The 18,678-nt window shown below is 38.0% G+C and overlaps 1 protein-coding gene across 1 annotated transcript in view; it reads left to right on the top strand.

The window, feature by feature from the left end:
- Positions 1-18,400, top strand: part of IPCEF1 (interaction protein for cytohesin exchange factors 1) — a 41,315-nt gene extending 22,915 nt beyond the window's left edge. The window contains 11 exon segments of the mRNA XM_032216685.1: positions 3,874-3,947; positions 4,255-4,326; positions 5,806-5,867; positions 7,238-7,329; positions 10,800-11,184; positions 16,242-16,280; positions 16,283-16,333; positions 16,336-16,413; positions 16,416-16,429; positions 17,278-17,365; positions 17,368-18,400. Coding sequence (XP_032072576.1) covers positions 3,874-3,947; positions 4,255-4,326; positions 5,806-5,867; positions 7,238-7,329; positions 10,800-11,184; positions 16,242-16,280; positions 16,283-16,333; positions 16,336-16,413; positions 16,416-16,429; positions 17,278-17,365; positions 17,368-17,588 — 1,176 coding nt within the window. The 3' untranslated portion in view covers positions 17,589-18,400.
- Positions 18,401-18,678: the final 278 nt, after the last annotated feature.

Raw genomic sequence — 18,678 nt, 5'->3', positions numbered from 1 at the left:
TTTTCTTTGAAGATGTTTCGCTTCTTGTCCAAGAAGCTTCTTCAGCTTCTTTTTTTCAAGAGTCCACTTGCCTCTTGGGGAAAAAAGCACTTTGGGACAACAATGAGCTGGATGACTGAGAATCTCCATAGACATTTATCTCGTTCCTGTACTCTGCATTATATTGCTTAGCTTAAAAGGGAATGTGATATATGTAGGACAAGGCTGGGAATAAGGTTTTGGCTGTGAGCTTCAAAGCATTACCACCACAATAAGACCTATATTGCCCATTTACCTGTAGAGAGGTTTGTGGGTGATTCTTTTGATAGTGTACTGTACACTGGAAGCGTTCTGAACACCTCAGCAATCTTTAGGCACCATTCGGTATTCTCTCCAGCCTCTAAAAATTTGGGACTGAAAAATTGATTATTTAATGCTTACCGCTAGAGGTACCATGGATGATCAGACTAAAACTACATCAGGACTTATCTTTACTGAATAGTGAAGGGAAAAGAGATTTTGATAGTTGAATTTTGTCTGATCATGAAGGCTGTGTAAATAAAAATCTCTTAGTTGGTCCATAGAAGTCTTGCTCTTTTTAAGTTATTACTCCACAAATGATTTTTCATGAATAAAGAGCAATAAAAAGTTCAGCCATCTTACCTAAGAAATGCTCTTACAAGTGGACACGTGTGGTGCTCCAAGTACTTAAGGCACCAGTCACATGTGCAGACATGTGTCTCTCCCACCTAATAGTCACATAGTGGAAAACAATAGATTTCTTTGGTCATGTGGGTATCCTCAGGCTCTCTAAACCCAGCATAAAATAAGATCTCAAAATTACATAACCTCACAATTATAGAATAATCTTTTATGCCCAAGGGAAAGAGATTGATTATCTGTGAGAAGGAAAAAGTTTTTCCACGAATGCCTGTCAGTGGAAGATCATAGACCTCAGGAGCAAAGAAATTATTTGTAGTACTATAAACAGAAATTATGATTCAAGTTTCACTTCCACATGGAAACAGTCAGTTAACTGCCAAGAAAAAACAATTGCTGTGCAAGCATTCACTTTCTTTGTACCACTATGAGATGAAATGCTCTAATGCATTCATAATGTCTTTGACTAAGGAAGATAGTTCTAATAATGAGAATGCATTCTTGAATCAAGTGCCATGTTGAGGTCTTAAATTCCATTGTTTTTGTTTATCAGGGATGGAGACAGCTCAAACCCAAACTCTCTTGGTTGAGAAAGAATATGCATTGTATTCTAACCATGTTGACTAGATATAAGTTTTGGGTTTCAGATAGGGGTTAAGCATCTGACCAGCATTTGCTAGCATTTATTTTTCTTGGGGCTTCCCTATAAACAGGTGGCTTCTGTTAGCAAAAGTGCACTGGATGTAAAAATGGCAAGGCTGTTTTATGTCTCCCAATAGAAATAGAGTTTTCAAGATCAAAAGCTTTTTCTGCAAGAAGAAATTGTAATTGCAACCTAGCACCCATTATTTCCTGGGGTTTTAGGAATATGGTGATTTGTAACCTTCACTATTCTCTGCAATCCTATCCTCACTTCACATTCTAATTTTATAAATGGAAATTTTAGTCACTGATCTGTTTGTTGAGGCAGATACCTTCGTCTCAGAAACAATGTTCATCCTTCGATTGCTTGGCCAGCCATGCTTGCTTTATGCTTCTTCAGGATGGGAAATAATATTTTTATGAAGGAAGAAGACTATTATCTTTGAACAATATCTTTTGTTGCCCAGAGATTCTGGGGTATGTAACTTAGCAACAGCAGATTTGTGCTGTATATCTCCTAGTCTATCAGTGAGCTTCCAGAGAATATAAGTATTCGTTAGGCTTTTAAATTAATTCAGCCTACATTTTGCCCTTTCCACACATGTTTGCCAATTACAGGAGAGTCAATTCTCATTGAATCACACAGGCTGTTAGCAAATAGGGATCTACTTTAGTTTTTATTAAATCCTGAAATGAACCGTGCAAAGTCAGACAGATTGATTGATTGATTGATTATTACTATCAAGTTGTTTTTGAATCCTAGCAACCGCCACCTGGATAGACTTTCTCCAGGGTGATTTATCCTGTTCATCCATCATCAATGTAACACAGTCCATCCACTTTGCTGCTGGTCATTCTTTTCTTCCCTTGCCTCCTGCCTTTACCTGTGTTGAATTCTTTCCCAGAGAACTAAGAGTTCTTTTCAAAAATGCACAAATGTGAATCTGAATCCTCCTAAAGTAATGTTAATGATTCAGAATATGTAAAATAATAGAGAAAGGGATATATAGCCTCCAAAACTCTTTATATTTGGAGAAAACATCATAATTAGACAAGGAGAAAGAGTTTTGTTGCTGATGGATCTACTTTCTAATTATGGTAAATGGTTTACCACAAAACTGTCCAGCAGTGCTGCTATAGAGGGTTGCAATCTTACACGGGAAAAGACCCGAATACAACAAGACCAGCATATATATATATATATATATATATATATATATATGTATGTATGTATGTATGTATGTATGTATGTATGTATGTATGTATGTTTGTGTGTGTGTGTGTGTGTGTGTGTGTGTGTGTGTGTTTTATGAAATTTGTATTATGGCACATGCTTGTTCATGTTCTTCTGTTTATACCAGGGTTTGTTCCATATCCATCTAGCCTCTTTTCCCTAACTGACAATAGGGACAGTTTAACAGACTGCACGAAAGGTATTGAATAGTTTTTAGTTCACTAGCACCTGAACCAGTTTTTCTTAACTTTTGTTTGCTAATGTTTTTGACCAAGGAATGGGCAGCTGACTCACACTCCATTTGCATTTGAAGATAATAAAAATTAATGAACTGATCTTTCTAAAACCTTGCAGGCTTCTTACTTGGTGCCATTTATGTGAGAAATGCAGCTTTCATAAGTACAAAAATCCACTCCTGGGAAGAATGGATTTTATAGCATACTCACTATACTATACTCTATACTAGAGCATACTCTAATATAAAATTTGGAAATGAGAATTATTTTTGCAAGGTTGTACCTGAAAAAAGGTCACTTTTTTCAGTGCCGTTGTAACTTTGAACAATCACTAAATGAACTGTTTTAAGTTGAGGACTATCTATGTTTGTTTGTCTATGTTTGTTTTATTTAAACCTGAATTTATCTGAATTTCTGCAGCTCTATTTCTGCAGAGAACACAGTTATTTCAGATTTTACAGCTGTCTAGAATCCTATGAGCTAGTGATAGAAAATAAACCCCTGTCTTGTCCAATTAAATAACTGCTAAACATTTGAGTATAAGAATGCAGGAAGACAACGTAGAAGAAAGAAATGTGAAAGCTAAATAAGTAAGCTTATAAAGAAGGCTATAAAACTATTTTATATTGTTATGTGTTTTGTTTTTTCTGTATGTGTTGGGTTTTTTCTTTTCTGTTTTTAAAGGTTAAAGTGCTTAATAAAAATTATTTTTTAAAAAAGAATGCAGGGAGCAAAGCAGTGGTGGGTTTCAATTTATTTTACTACCAGTTCGCTTATGCGCGCTTGCTTGTGCGACACTTCTGCGCATGCGCAGAAGCATCCGGGCTGGTGGGCGGAGCCTCCCACTGCTGCCACTACCAGTTTGCCTGATCTGGGGTGAACCAGCAGAAACCCACCTCTGGAGCAAAGGTCCTGTATATTTTGTCCTTATTTGTTATATACTACTGGAAATAATTCCTCAGAATATATTATGGTTTATAATTTAGCCCAAGCAGCTAAAATATATATTTTCCATAATGTGAAGTGTGATACAAAGTTCAATCAATTTCCAATATCCAATTTTTATGAATAACATGGCATACATTAATCTTTTGTGGGTTTCTCCTCCCCCCCCCCCCTTAGGCAGAGAAAGCAGAAGGCTTCCTCAACCTTCCCAACTTCACAGTGGATCAAGCAACAGAATGCAAGAAAAAACAGTAAGTCTAGCATTCTGTTTTGGTCTTTGGGAAAGTTACAAATTATTTTGAAGTTACAGCGAATTAAGAAGAATAAAGCAGAATAAAGCTGGGATTGAACATTGCTTAAATAGTAATCCACCCAAATGCATGATATTGCTTTATTCTGGAAAAAGGAGAGCACAACATTGCAGCCTGATGGATTTTCAAAAAGTTTGTATTTCATTACAGGGATATTTTCACTGTATTGAAATGTTTCTGATTCTTTTATTCAGCCTAACTTTTAGAAAGTCTAATATTTTCCCATATGTTTTAATTTGTTTGGAAGCGCGATGAAGATCACACATCCACAAATCAAGACATTCTATTTTGCAGCAGAAAATGTACACGAAATGAATATGTAAGTAAAAATAAATACCCAACTTCAGTTTCTTTCAGTGGATTAATTATATTGTTTTGATTATTATTTCTTTATAGACTGTTGTCTAAAGTGTCAGTTCAATGGCTTTTGTTAAGGTGGTGGCCTAGAAATCAGAAGACTGTGAGGTCTAGTCCCACTTTAGGCTTGAAAACTAACTGGGTGACTTTGGGCCACTCACTTTCTCTCTCAGTCCAACTTACCTCACAGGACTATTGTGACCAAAATAGGTGAGGAAGGAGTATTATGTATGTTCACTGTGTGGAGTTACTTATAAAGTAATCAAGGCAAGAATCCCCAAAGAAGACTGTGGAAAATCTGTTGTCAAGAAAACTGTACAATTATATCTCTGATGCCACCAGGAGTTGGTTGAAGGCCATTTTCGCCTTTATCCTAGTGTATGGAATACAGCTGGCAGAGGGATTCCTGCTCAAAGAAAGTTGTGTCCCAAAAACAACTATCTGTGCAAATGAGAAATTGAATGTAGCCTATACTTGAAGGTTTGTTTTGAGATATACAGCAGTGGAAGTGCAAATAAATATCTTCAATTATTTCCATTTGAGTGAAGAACTTTAATAGGGATTATGTCTGCTTGGTAGGTTTGATTCAGTTTACTTTAATACATACTCTAGTAAATTATCAGTTTACATGAACACATATTAGTCTATGCTGTTCTAAGACACACTTGATATGACATTCAAGGTTGATTCAGCCTTCCATTCTTCCGAGGTTGGTAAAATGAGGACCCAGATTGTTGGGGGCAATATGCTGACTCTGTAAAACCCCTTTGTTGTAGCCCGCTGGTAGCCAGTGCAGTCAGACAATAAAGAGGTTGGGGAGGAACATGGGCCAGTCCTGGGGATTAAGGAAAGCTCAGACGAGGGCTCTGCCTCAGAGACAGAGAGGGACAGCAGTGAGGCAGAAGAACAGCTGGAACTTGTTCCCAGTTTGCGCATGTGCAGAGCTGCCAGAAGACAAGAACAACTAAGAAAGCAGGGTCGAATTAGGAGTAAAGCCATACCTTGGAGGTGATTGGCCTCTCCCATAGGAAACAAAAGAGGAATGAACAGGGAGTGGGCTTTTGCAGGAAACAATTCATTCATTTGGTTGGTTGGCCAACCAAGATTGGCCAAGTTCTTGTGTGACTTTAAGAAACTCTGTGCCAGGTTTGCCTTGCTGTGCATTTGGAAACTAGTTATCTGGCAGCACTGCAAACGAGATAAGGTGTGTGTGGATAAACATTCCTCTGAAATACTGTTTACTAAACCTTGCTAACTGTGAATGAAAGGAATTCACAGTCATGTAAGTAAAAGAGATTTTGCAGGGACTAAGACTTTGCTTCTTGCTTTCTAAGGAAGCCTGGGTCAGAACACTCTTAGAGATGGGTGTAAGCACCGTGAAGCGGTATATAAGTATTGCTATTGCTATTCTATTCAAATGTATCTCCATTTTAAATTTCAGATGGCTAAATAAATTAGGCGTGGCAGTCTTAGACCAACAGGCTAATAAAAAAAATGAAGAAGGTAAGTTCAGATGTCAACTTTTTACAAGGAATCTCATTGTGCTTTTGTATATGAAGATTACTTTTTTTTGTGGGGGTGGGGAGAAACAGTAGGGAATTTAAATATTTGATTAGACCAAAATGAATCCTTAGTATTGAACAACTTCAAACATTTTGCAGGATAGGGACAGGATTAGTTCTGGGATATGGGTGGACTTGGTTCAGTATGCATTCTTAAACCATCTGACTTGATTTCTATTTGTATCAACAGAAAGAATATAGCAGTTTCCTTCAGTTTTCATGCTGGGATATCAGCTAAAAAACGCACAAAAACATAAATGAGCATGCACATCTTAGATTAAAATGTGTGCAAACATTCATTAATAGGATCAAATGAGTACAAAATGCTCATTTAAGGTGAAATGTATCAGACCGCATATTTTATGGGCAAATGCACTAAAATTATATGAATGGTTGTGTAATATTCTTTTTTAAATCACAGGGTTAGGTCTTTGCAAGAGCACAGAGCAGATTCAGCAATGAAAAGGCTTAAAATGTTAGGCTGTTTCAAAATATATCAGTTTCTTCATTCCTATTCAAGGCTTTTGCCATTGTGCCAATTCAATTAATCCATGTAGAAGATGCCCAAAACACTGAGTGTCTTGTGGCTACAAACTATTGCTGAACTTAACCTCTTAATAGCCCAGCCAATAAGCCTAATGAAGAAGGATGTTTGAATTGGAGCCGTAAAATCCCTAAGATATGAAATCTATATAAAGGCTTTATATATAGCTTTTATATAAGGCTTACACGAACCTTTATGTAAGCCTTTTTTCTCTCCTCAAGTAGTAGTCCAGATATGAAACAGACTGACAATTGAGTTAAGGATAGGTTGCAACAATACAAACACAGCTTTGTGTATTCTCTTCTCTTCTCTTCTCTTCTCTTCTCTTCTCTTCTCTTCTCCTCTCCTCTCCTCTCTATTCCTATTCCTATTCCATCCCATCCCACCCCATCCCATCCCACCCCACCCCACCCCACCCCTCCCCTCCCCTCCCCTCCCCTCCATTCCATTCCATTCCATTCCATTCCATTCTATTCTATTCTATTCTATTCTATTCTATTCTATTCTATTCTTTCTAGGAAAGAATAGAATAGAATGGAATAGCTATTGCTATTCCTAATTTTATTCTATTTTGAAAGTGGGTTTTTAGGAAAAACAAGAAGTTGCTCTTCAAGAAAGTTGCTTGCATTCAAAATTCCCTTTCTGAATGATAGGGTCAGAAATCAATATGTTCTGCTTTCAATTAAAGTAATCATGAAATGTGCTTTATTTTACAGGACATTAAATAGAATGTCTTCCACATTTTAATGGTTGCAATCTTGTTTCAGAATGCTATAGTGAAAGTGAGCATGAAGATCCAGAAATAAATGCAGAGACACCACCCCCTCCATATTCAGATCAGTTGCTGCTGTCTGATTTGGTATGAATTATAGTAATTAACTTGCTACCATTTGCTAAATGGCTTGTCCAAATGTCACCCTGTATAGTTTAAAAAATAGCTTCCAAGATAGGCAATCTGTAGAAAGAGTTGTGAATTGTTTATCCTGTTTAAAGTCATGTGACAAAATAAATGTTAAGCAAATCACTAGGGTTTTTTGTTTCTTTTAAGGAATCATTTATTTTAAACATTTTATACTACCAGTCATGTAATCCTCTCCAAGCAGTTTATAATTGCAAAATGCATAAAAAATTCAAGATGATGGACTTTTGATCAAACATCAAGGGATGCAACCTGTTGGCTTAAAAAAAAAACTTGCACAGTGGGATTTAGTGTAAAAGTTTAAAGGATAATCACACAAGCCTCTTGCCTTACAATGGATTGATTTATTTCTCAAAGAATTAAAAGACAAAAAAAGGCCAGATGCACATCATGGATTTTATGGACTGCAATGCCCCTTATCCTAATGGGCTACCTTCTTTCTTACCCAGTCGAGAATACCACTCCCCACTGAATTCCCTTTCACAAAGTTTCTGATTTTGCTTTGCTTTTCCCTTCTCCAATAATAAGGACCATTATGGTTGTTTTACTGTTGTGCTTGAATGTCCCTGCTGATCTTCCCTTGAGTTGATCCTTGGAGAAGTATTTAAGAGCACCATTAGGAAGGGTAGCTCTCTTTTTCTGTTCTCCTTTCACCATGTTTTCTTTCCTTGGGGAAGAAAAAGTAAAAACAAACAAACACACCAAGTAGACACATTAGGGACTGGGAAATGATGCAGCCTGACCCCCAGAGCATCAGGAAAGGAACATAAAAATGGCATCTTCATTTGAAGAGGAGATTAGAGATGATGGGAGCTAGGAAGGAAGCTAGAGGAAACAGTAAAAGGGTAAAGGTAAAGGTTCCCCTCCCACATATGTGCTAATCATTCCCAACTCTAGGGGGCGGTGCTCATCTCCATTTCAAAACCAAAGAGCCAGCGCTGTCTGAAGATGTTTCTGTGGTCATGTGGCTGGCATGACTAGGTGCCAAAGGTGCACAGAAAGCTGTTACCTTCCCACCAAAGTGGTCCCTATTTTTCTACTTGCATTTTTGCTTTTGAACAGCTAGGTTGGCTGAAGCTGGGACAAGTAACAAGAGCTTACTCAGTTACATAGCACTAGGGATTCAAACCGCCGAACTGCCAACATTTCTGATCGACAAGCTCAGTGTCTTAGCTACTATTCTCCAGCTCTCAAGGGAATACAATAAGATATTTGGGTTGTGCTTCTTCTGGAAGCCAATCAGCATCTACAATGAGTTTCTCAACCTCAACAATTTTAAGTTGTTTGGACCTCAAGCCCCAGAATTCCCCAGCAAGTGTGTTGACTGGGAAATTCTTGGAGTTGAGGTCTCTGTATGTTAAAATTGCTGAAGTTGAGAAATCCCCGGGATGTGTAATAGAACAAAGAGGCTCTGTGGAAAGAATATTTTAGCCAGCATTAGTAAGAACTTACCAAAGAACCACCGTCAGACAAACTTCTCATTCTTGATTTAGAGAACAAACCTTTCAAAATAACATCTTCTGGACTATGTACCTGATTATCCTAGTTCCAGTGAGACAGAAATGTTGTTTGAAACCTCTATGGTTCCTTTTTAAAAATAAATGTAATGTATTGAGGATTAAAATGATTTGAGCTGCCTCAGTGTTTATCCTGAATAATGGTTCCACGTAATTCAGACAGTCTAGAGTCTAGTTGTTATCCCCAAACCATGACTTCAAAATATTCACCGGTGAGGTATTTTACATATAATTAATGGCCTTTTGCTGGAGGAATGGAGAGATGCAGGTTTTAGCCTTGTCAAGTTTGCAAATATCAAATAAGGAATTATGGTATTAGAACAGAGGGCCATGCAAGGCACAATATTTTCTCCTAATGGTTTTCTGCTGTTTTAGTAAGATAAGGTAATCCTTTCCAACTGCCTCCAACTCAGTTGAATTCTGTGGTGAGGAACAAGTGCATATGTGTGCCGACATGCACAGACATGCATCCATACATAAGTTTGCACACATACATACATGCACATTGACTATGCAAGTCCATGGTAGAAAAAAATAAATGCAATTAAACACATATTTCTATTTTAAGGTGAAAAAGGTCTGTAATTCTGAAAGCCTTCTTAGCAGAGGAAGAGGCTATTGTTGCCTGTTTTCATCTTTTAACCTGCCGTCTTCCTATACTCTTCTGAGAGGACCTCCAACCTTCAGAACAGATGGCAAAAATGTACAGGTGGTCCTTGACTTATGACCACAATTGAGCCCAACATATCTGTTGTTAAGTGAGACATTTGTTAAGATGCCCATTTTGCGACTTTTCTTGCCACAGTCATTAAGAGAATCACTGAATTAGTTAAGTCAGTAACACGATTGCTAAGTAAATCTGGCTTCCCCATTGACTTTACTTGTCAGAAGGTCACAAGAGGGGATCACGTCCAGGACACCGCAACTGTTATAAATATGAACCAGTTGCCAAGCATCTGAATTTTGATCACATGACCACAGGGATGCTGCAATGGTCATAAGTGATGGAAAATGGTCATAAGTTGCTTTTTTTCCAATCCTGTTTTAATTTCAAACAGTCACTAAATGACTGGTTGTAAGCTGAGGATAACCTGCACCAATAAAAAGAAATAACCTTGCCCTTGAGAAGAGCACTTCCTGTGGAAACCCTGGGCCTAAACCTGAAAATACTCTCTAAAAATATTGGTTCAGTGTAAAGAATGGTGGCCAACCAATTCTTGAGGAGGCCCCAAACTTAACAAGGGAACATATTGTAGGAAATGAATGTCTTTCTTGGCCAAGGTGCTTAGAGTCACGCCATACATGCATACGAGGCTGGATATTTTTGTCCATTTTTTAAGGGACAGGGTATTATTTTTCTTCGTTTTTAAAATTATTAAGCCTAGCTCAGAATTAATATTGTAGTTTTCATCTGCCTCAGAATTACTGCAAGGGGTGGTTAGTTAGGCTACAGTTGTCTCCAGAAATATTGGAAGTATGAAATGAGAGTAGTCATAAGTTCCAGACATCTAGTTGGCACTGATGGGCTGCTGCATGGTTGCAAGGGTTCAGGTGAACCCTTAGCCTGAGCTCTGGCTGGGCTCAGCCCGCCCTCCCCCCATGTTCTAAACTATCCATTTATAACTTACTTTCTGGCTCGTTGGCTGGCCCAGCTGCATTCCCCGCCCCGCCCCCTGCTGTTCTCACTGGAGCTGCCTGAGCTGATTAGGACTCTGTTTCTCTCCCAAAGGGGCGTGCGCACGCTCACAACCAGCAAACCCTTTGTTAAAGAAAGTACAGCCCACCTCTGCTAGATACCCAAGGAGCTGTATGAAAGCGAATTTATTGATTCTTGGTAATAACAATAATACAACCCTTTCTCTTTTACTTATTTTTATTTGTTCTGGGAAACAGGCCCAGCAAGAGCTTTCCTCAACATCACATTTTTTAAATGAACTACCACAGTCCTTATCTTCCCCAGAAAGTAGTACGATGAAATCCACAGGCTCCTCTTCTTCCTCACTGTGCAACCTATTGCATTCAGAGAGACAGTTGTGGCTGGACTTAATTAACAGCTCTTCTCCTCAAGAAGAAGTGGACAATCAACCTCCAGCTGCCTCCGGTGACTCTTCAGACACTGATTGCTGGTTGACAGACTGTAATGAAAGAGTGGAAAGCGGTACCAACAGATCCAAGGAAAACAGTCCGATTACAGTGAATGAAGACAAATCTTCATTAGGCAAGGCCAATGATAACTTAGCTGTACCTGGAAAAATAGCATCGGCAACTCTAAGTAAAGGTGAGTAAAACAAAAAAGCAACCCTATACATTGTTCTAGTATACCCCTCACTTTTGCTTTTAATCTATCTTTTAAATCAAAATTGTCTCACAAAACTAAAAGGTAGTGTGTGAAAACACAATACAGTCAGTCAGTGACATTTGAAATTATGATGGACATCCCCCCCCCCACACCCAAGGTACTTACAATCCAGTTCCGAAGGGCCAAATATGCCCTCCCCCTTAGTCAAGTGGGTGGTACTTGGCAAATGGCCCATATTGCCATTTGCCACATGCCATGGTTACATGAGCCTGCAGGATCCCTGGTGGTGCAGTGGTTAGAATGCAGTATTGCAGGCAAACTCGGCTTACAGTCTGGGCTTTGATTCTGTTGGAGACTGATTCTTGAGATTGACTCAGCCTTCCATCCCTCCAAGGTTGGAGAACCTAGATCAGTGATGGCGAACCTTTTTGGCACCAAGTGCCCAAACTGGAAGGTGTGTGCATATGTGTGTGCCAGAGCACTGGAAACCAAAAATCCAGCTGGTCTTTGGGTTTCCAATGCACATATGGCTGTTTTTGGCTGTTTTCCAGGCTGTTTTTCTTCCATTTTCCTGGCTGTTTTCCGGACCGTTTTAGTCAAAAAATGGCCTGAAAACAGCCCAGAAAATGGAACAGAAAATGCCCTGTTTTTTGGCTGCTTTCAGGCTGTTTTCCAGTGCACTGGCACCCGGGAAGAGCAGCTGGTCAGCACGCAAGTCTGCGCCAAAAACCAGAAGAGCAGCTGCCGACAGCGCGCATGCCCAAAAAGAGGGCGCTGCTGGCCTCCTCTGGCATGCGTGCCATACATTCGCCATCAGGGACCTAGATAGTTGGGAGCAATATTTTAAACTGTCCAGAGAGTGCTGTAAAGCACCATGGGGTGGTATATAAGTCTAAGTGCTATCACTATTACATGGTCATAATATTCAGAAGTTTTTGCTGGTTTCTGATTTTCTGGTTTCTGGCCAAAGAACCGCACATTGCAAAAATGTGTTTGTTTAACAGCCACACATTCACTTAATGACCACCAGTAAAAAGATCATAAAATTGAGTATGGTTACATAGTGACTTGCTTAACAACTCCCACAACTTGTATAATTTCAGGCTCAATTGCAGCTGTAAGTTGAGGCCTACCAGCAAAAGAGCTAGCAAATAAAAAAAAGAAAGCATTAGTAAGAATCAGAAATACTTATGCAGGTAGGAAGACAAAATAGGTACTGAAATAAAAATAAACATTTCCAAGAATGCACATTATTTTGCTGGACAGAAAGTGTTGTTCAAAGCTTCCCAGGAGGTGATTTAATATCTGAGTCATCGCAGCTAAAATATTTTTCTCTGGTTGGAAGCAGGCAGGCACCCTATAAAATTGTCTGAACTTTAATGAAATGGAGTCCAATACTCTTGTACTTTCAAAATCCAGTTAGTTGTATTGTTTTTCCAATCATTTTGAAAAATAGCCTTCACATTTATTGCAATTCAGCCGAGATCCAAATCCTTTGGCTTCTGAGTTAAGAAAAGAGTTATACCTATTATCTGGAAAGAAAGCGCTCTCCTTGAATTTTGAGGACCTGGCTTTTATTCAGGTCTGAAGCTAAATTGGAATCGCTCTTGATTTCTCACTTTTTCCAAGACATCTGTAGTTGGATGTACAGATATACTTAAGAGAAGCCAATGACCAAGGGCCATTTCACTTTCATTTCAGACCAATATAAAGCACTAAAACTGCTTTGGTTACCATGACTGGCAGCCTTAATTGGAGGAGAGATGGGAAGAAAACTAATGTTTGTGTGTAATCCTAGATTTCTATATTAATACAACTCCCTAGGGATGGTATATATTGGAATTTTCAGTGTGTGTGTTTCTTTTTCTATTTAGAATAATCACATACGTGTATTCATACCTTCAGTCTATATAAATAAACTGGATTGAATCAATCCAGATGTTGCTTCTTCCACACAACTGCATTTCTACTATCAGTTTAACAATTCTTAACAACATGCCAAAATTCCCACAGCAATATATTTTCTATACATGCTCCATTCTTGATTTAAAAATAACTTGGTTTAGCAGACTTCAAATATAGCAGACAAAGTTTCCCTCTAGACATCAAGTCAAAATAATGAATAATTACAGCATAGACAGTTTACATCAATTATGACCATTCATGACGAATGTCCTTTCTGCCTTCTGAATTGTCTGTTTAAACGGAGGGTTTACTGCATTTTTGAACATGAGATACAAAATCCCGATAGATCTTTATTCTGTGGCAAGCTTTAAGTAGTTTCTTACAGAATAGAATCATTTGCATGTTGTCTTCTGAAAGTAAAAAGTGTGAAATGATTTTAGAAGCCTTTCAAGAAGCAGGAAACCAAATACTAGTATCACAGGAGTTTCACACGCTATTGAATGTTCATTTTCACACACATTATTGCCTATTTTTAAACTTAAAATTCAAATGTTTGCATGTATTAAAATACAACCTTTTATTTTTTTTAATTGAAAACAGGTACTTACGGTAATTAAAATACACACACACACACACACACATCAATACATGCAAACATTTATGTGGCCTCTATTATTTCCTTCTGTGAAAAAAAAATACTGGATAAATGACGTGAGAAAAAAGAGGGTAAATCAGCCTGCCATGATTGACTAGCTATCTTTATTAAAAGAAGAAGACAATAACAAAGGAGTAACCCAAGGGTAAAAAATAACCAGAATTCCCAGTTGCACATGTTTGACTATACAACTATAAACAAGGATTGGCACATGAATTGTCAATCCAGAGGTTTGCTTCTAATCTAAAAAGTAGGTAGACAGAAGCAACAACCTAGTCACTGTAATTTTTCTTACATTTGAGGGAGTTTCATATGCTTAGTTTTACCAGGAGGCTATAAAAACTAATAACAAAGAGGAAATTGCAGAGCATGAAACAGAGCTACAACAGAATGGGCCTTACTTATGTTGTATTGGTTCATCTATGATAGCAATCACACCCTCTTTCTGAGATATTTATAGACCTCTTGCAGACAATTGCTATAGGGAGGTCCAATGCATTTTATGTCCAATCATTTTTTTCTGTATTTTATTGCCTCATTAGAAGATATCTATATTTGGTAGATAATGACTATAGGTAATTTTAAAACTTGATTTTCAGAAATTAATGGACGCAAACGAGATAGACAGAAGCTTCTAGGTATCCTTGAAATGCAGAAGTATGGGAGTAGTGTTCAAAATATCTAGAATTTAAGAATGGCTCTTCTATCCAAGTGGGATATCATCCTGGTCTTCCATTTAAAAAAAATTGTGGCCAAAACATTTTCCTAGTGATAGGGCACTTCCTGAAGGCCTAAAGGAAAAAAGTGGGAATAAATTAGATCCAAAGTCATCCAATGTCTAGAAATCCTTAGAGAGTCACTAGAAATGCTCAATCCTGGTTTAAAATCATGTTGAAATAATTTGTTCTAATATTTTTACACATTGTCAGTGGAGAATTGGCTGTTTGAATGTCTAGAACCATGATAGCAAACTATGGCACGCGGCCCAAAGCTGCACGCGAAGCCATGTAACCCAGCATGCGTGGCCTTGCCTGTTGCCTTCTGGGTTTCTGGCATGCCTGCCCATGCGCCAATCAGCTGTTCATGCTTACGGCAGTGCCAAAAACCAGTGTGTGCATGTGCGTCGGCAAACTGATTATGGGTGCACATGTGCACCAGAACCCAGAGGTTTGGCTTTTCTGAAGCATGATCCCTATGCATGCGCAGCAGTACTGAAAACTGGCCTGTGCATGCATCCTGGCCAGCTGATCGTCAGGTGTACGTTCCGCTAGAACCTGGAAGTTTAGCTTTTCCAGAGTGATGTCCTGATAAGTGCACATGCACATGACGTTCCCATGCAACCTTTTCAGCATTCGGTGTTGACAAAGGTTTGCTATCACTGTCTAGAAGAAAGGCATTCCAAAGTACAGAGATTAGAATCACCTTGATTTCACTAGATTTTGATGAGATCTTCTAAGAATTCCAGTTGAAAAATAAGGCTTTATATATCAATGTCATCGACTCCCTTTTGGAGGATCTAGAGATTCTTTGAAAGAAATTAAAATTATTGATTATATCAGAGAAAAGACCTAAAAAAAAACTTGGTATACTTCAAATGAAGACAGTGGCTCATAAAGGTTCTAAAGATAACTGCCTCATAGTTCTTTAACTGTGAACTTAGAAAAGATGTTCAGTAAAAGTTGAAATTAACATCATGCAGAGAAATACTACATTTTCCCCTACCTATTCTCATTCAAGCCGTGGAGATAAAATTTGCCTGACTGGGTCTTGCTTAATTAACTCTAGCTTACATTGGCTTTTTCCTACAACAAACGGAGTCACATTTAATGAGGTGATCAGTCAGAACGAAACAACAAAATAGCATATTGGCTATTAGTCTATAGAGATTCTCAATCCTCCAGGTCATATTAGCTATGTAACAGGCTATTTTGCTAGAGTCCAGGCAGTTTCTTCAGCATTGGGCTTAAGTAGTAACCCAAATTTAGCATTTATTCAAGGACAATTATGGCATGTTTATACTTGCATAATTCTATATGAAACAGGCATATTAGGGATTATTTAATTACAAATGTTTGAAGTGCACCATTGTATTATAACATTACTGTTAAAAATAAATAGTAGACCTGGTACAATCACATGCCCAGTTATACTGCTAGGTTCCCTATAAAGATCCAGACAATTCAATCATAAGTTGCTGGAATAGAGACATCCATCATTAATGCATCATATCGGATATGTGTACATTTTGGCTATTACACCTGAAATCCTGAGTCCTGTTTTTAATATTCTTCATCCAGTACGCTCGCAGAGCAACTCATGGGTGAGAATATCAAAATAGTTCATGTATTATGTTTCCCCCTAATTTCCTCCAGGTCCCAGAAAAGGCCCTCTCCCATTCACCGACCATGCTTTACTTAAAAAAAAAATAGCTCATCTGCACTCTAACACAGATTCCTCTCTTTTATCTCCCATGCAGATCGTACCAAATGTTCTGTGGATGAAATGGAGAAACTATACAGTCTTTAGAGCAAGCAAGTTTATCTCCCATTGGGGACCGGCGACCTTCTACTAAAAAGAGTTGAGAAAGTCCTTATCAAAAGGAGCAAAAAACCCTTCTGTAAATGAGAAACTTCATAAAATCCGAGCTCTGATAGTACCTTAAAGGTAAAGGTTGATGAGGAAAGATGTTCTACTGTTTTGGATTTAGAAGGAAAACTTTTGGATGTATTCACATGAACAGCTTAATCAGACTAGTGAAAACAGTGAGGGTTGCAATCACCCGGTGGACTGCTTGTAGTTAGTTTTTAGTTCTGGGTTAGTGAATATGGGCATACATGTATGATTATAGCTTAGCTTTTTGTATAAACCCAATTACTTAGTTATTTTGTAATGCATTCTATTATTTATATAATGAAAATCTAACTATTACGACTAGTAGGATATTAGCAACTGTTAAAAAATATTTTCTCTACTGTGAAATGATTACTTTTATGAAACAATTAGTAATTATGAGAAATAGTTTTTCTTTGAAAAAAGTAATGGAAAGACCAGGAGACTTGACATTGAGAGATAGTTTTCTCAGTTTTCTGAATGTTGGGTATATGTAAAACAAGAAGACTTAGAATAGCGTAGAATAACAAAGTTGGAAGGGACCTTGGACGTCTTCTATTCCAATCCCCTGCCTAGGCAGGAAACCACTTCATCCAACATCTTCTTAAAAACTTCCAGTGTTGAGCACCCACAACTTCTGGAGGCAAATTGTTCCATTGTTTAATATTGTTCTGTCAGGAAATTTATCCTCAGTTCTAAGTTGTTTCTCTCCTTGACCAGTTTTATGCATTGCTTCTTGTTCTACCCTCAGGTGCTTTGGAGAATAGTTTGACTCTCTCTTCTTTGTGGCAACCCTGAGATATTGGAACACTGCTATCAATGTCTCCCCTAGTCCTTCTTGAATTATTTATCTGTCCCCAGGTCTACTTCTAGTAATTTGTTTTTCTTCTTGTATTGACTAGTGCAAAGAACATGACTTGGCCATGATAAACCAGCTACTGGAGGACCATAAGCTAACAGCAACAAAGTATAGAGAATGGAAGAATACAAACTCATTTTGATTCAAGATTTCTATCAGCCACCAGACACTATGTCTACAACTGATGGATAACACACAGAATCAGAAATGACCCCACAATCATCTTTCATGGATAATAGTATTCACTGGAAATACTATCTGAGGACAGTGAACTTTCCATCACTGATCTCTTCAGTCATTCAGTTTGAACTGCACATCGTCAGGTTTGCTTCCATAGGTACTCTACTTTTCTGAACTGGAACAGACCAGTCCTGAATTAACCAATAGAAAAATAAGCACATGCTTAGGGTACTAAGGAAGTGGGGTCACCATAGAGGTTTTTCCCCCCTAACGATCATGCTTTAATTCTTTCACTGCTACACTCAACTTTAGTTTTCAGCACTTACTAAGTCTTATGTCTTGTCAATTAAGCAATGGAAACGTTGAGGAGCAGTATTATTAGAGTATTATTATTATCAGGTTTAGAGCATCAGTTTGACCTTAATCTGCCCCTGGAACACAGAGACTGCTGTCTAGAGCATGACTCCCTTTCCATATCAATAAGATAGGAAAAATCTCCTCTAATGAATCCCATCATGATACAACTCTTGTTACAGTTCTAAGAAGACTTTTATCTGGTGGATGAGATTGGGATACCTTTTGTAAAATCACCAACTTTACAATAAGAATAATATTTTAGAAAATATGTTTCTCAGTTTCTTAATGTAGGTACATACACAATAAGATTGGGCCATTTAAATTTGGTTGAGAGAGAGAAGCAGAACACTTCAGGTTGGGGAAAAAAAAACCTACCAGGGTAAGAATTATACAAAATGCACTATTTTGCCACAGCTCATCATATGTTAATTGTTTCTGCTGATGGATGGTTTTGAGTCACAGAAGAAATAAATAAAAGAGGGTTGGTGTTTGTATTCTATATAACCTTCTCATGATCTATTCAAAGGACATAGTTGCGGCCATAATAAGCTTCAGGTTTATGGGGAAAAATCAATTTATCATGTCTGCAAAGTTGTGTTTGAATTGGTTTTTATGAGCAAATAATTCATTGGGCAAAATGTATGTGTCCGTCTTACCTCAATGTTTTATGGAGCATAAACCTAACAGTAAATGAACACAAATATAAAACACAGACATATACGCTTTGCTTCTGCTTTTTGTGAAAAGGTAGCTATTTTTCAGGTCTCACTTAGTCATATGTGACTGATCTCAAAAAGCTAAGCCAACCCAAATTGTCCTTGGATAGAAGATCACAAGGAAAGTCAAGTGGTATAAATTAGATTTAGAAGCTAAAAACAAAACAGCCCACAGACAGGCAATGGCAGGT

Source organism: Thamnophis elegans, chromosome 4 (assembly GCF_009769535.1).
Source record: "Thamnophis elegans isolate rThaEle1 chromosome 4, rThaEle1.pri, whole genome shotgun sequence".
Taxonomy (NCBI): Eukaryota; Metazoa; Chordata; class Lepidosauria; order Squamata; family Colubridae; genus Thamnophis; species Thamnophis elegans.
Note: the sequence above shows the minus strand (reverse complement) of the source record. Positions and strands in the feature narration are given on the sequence as shown.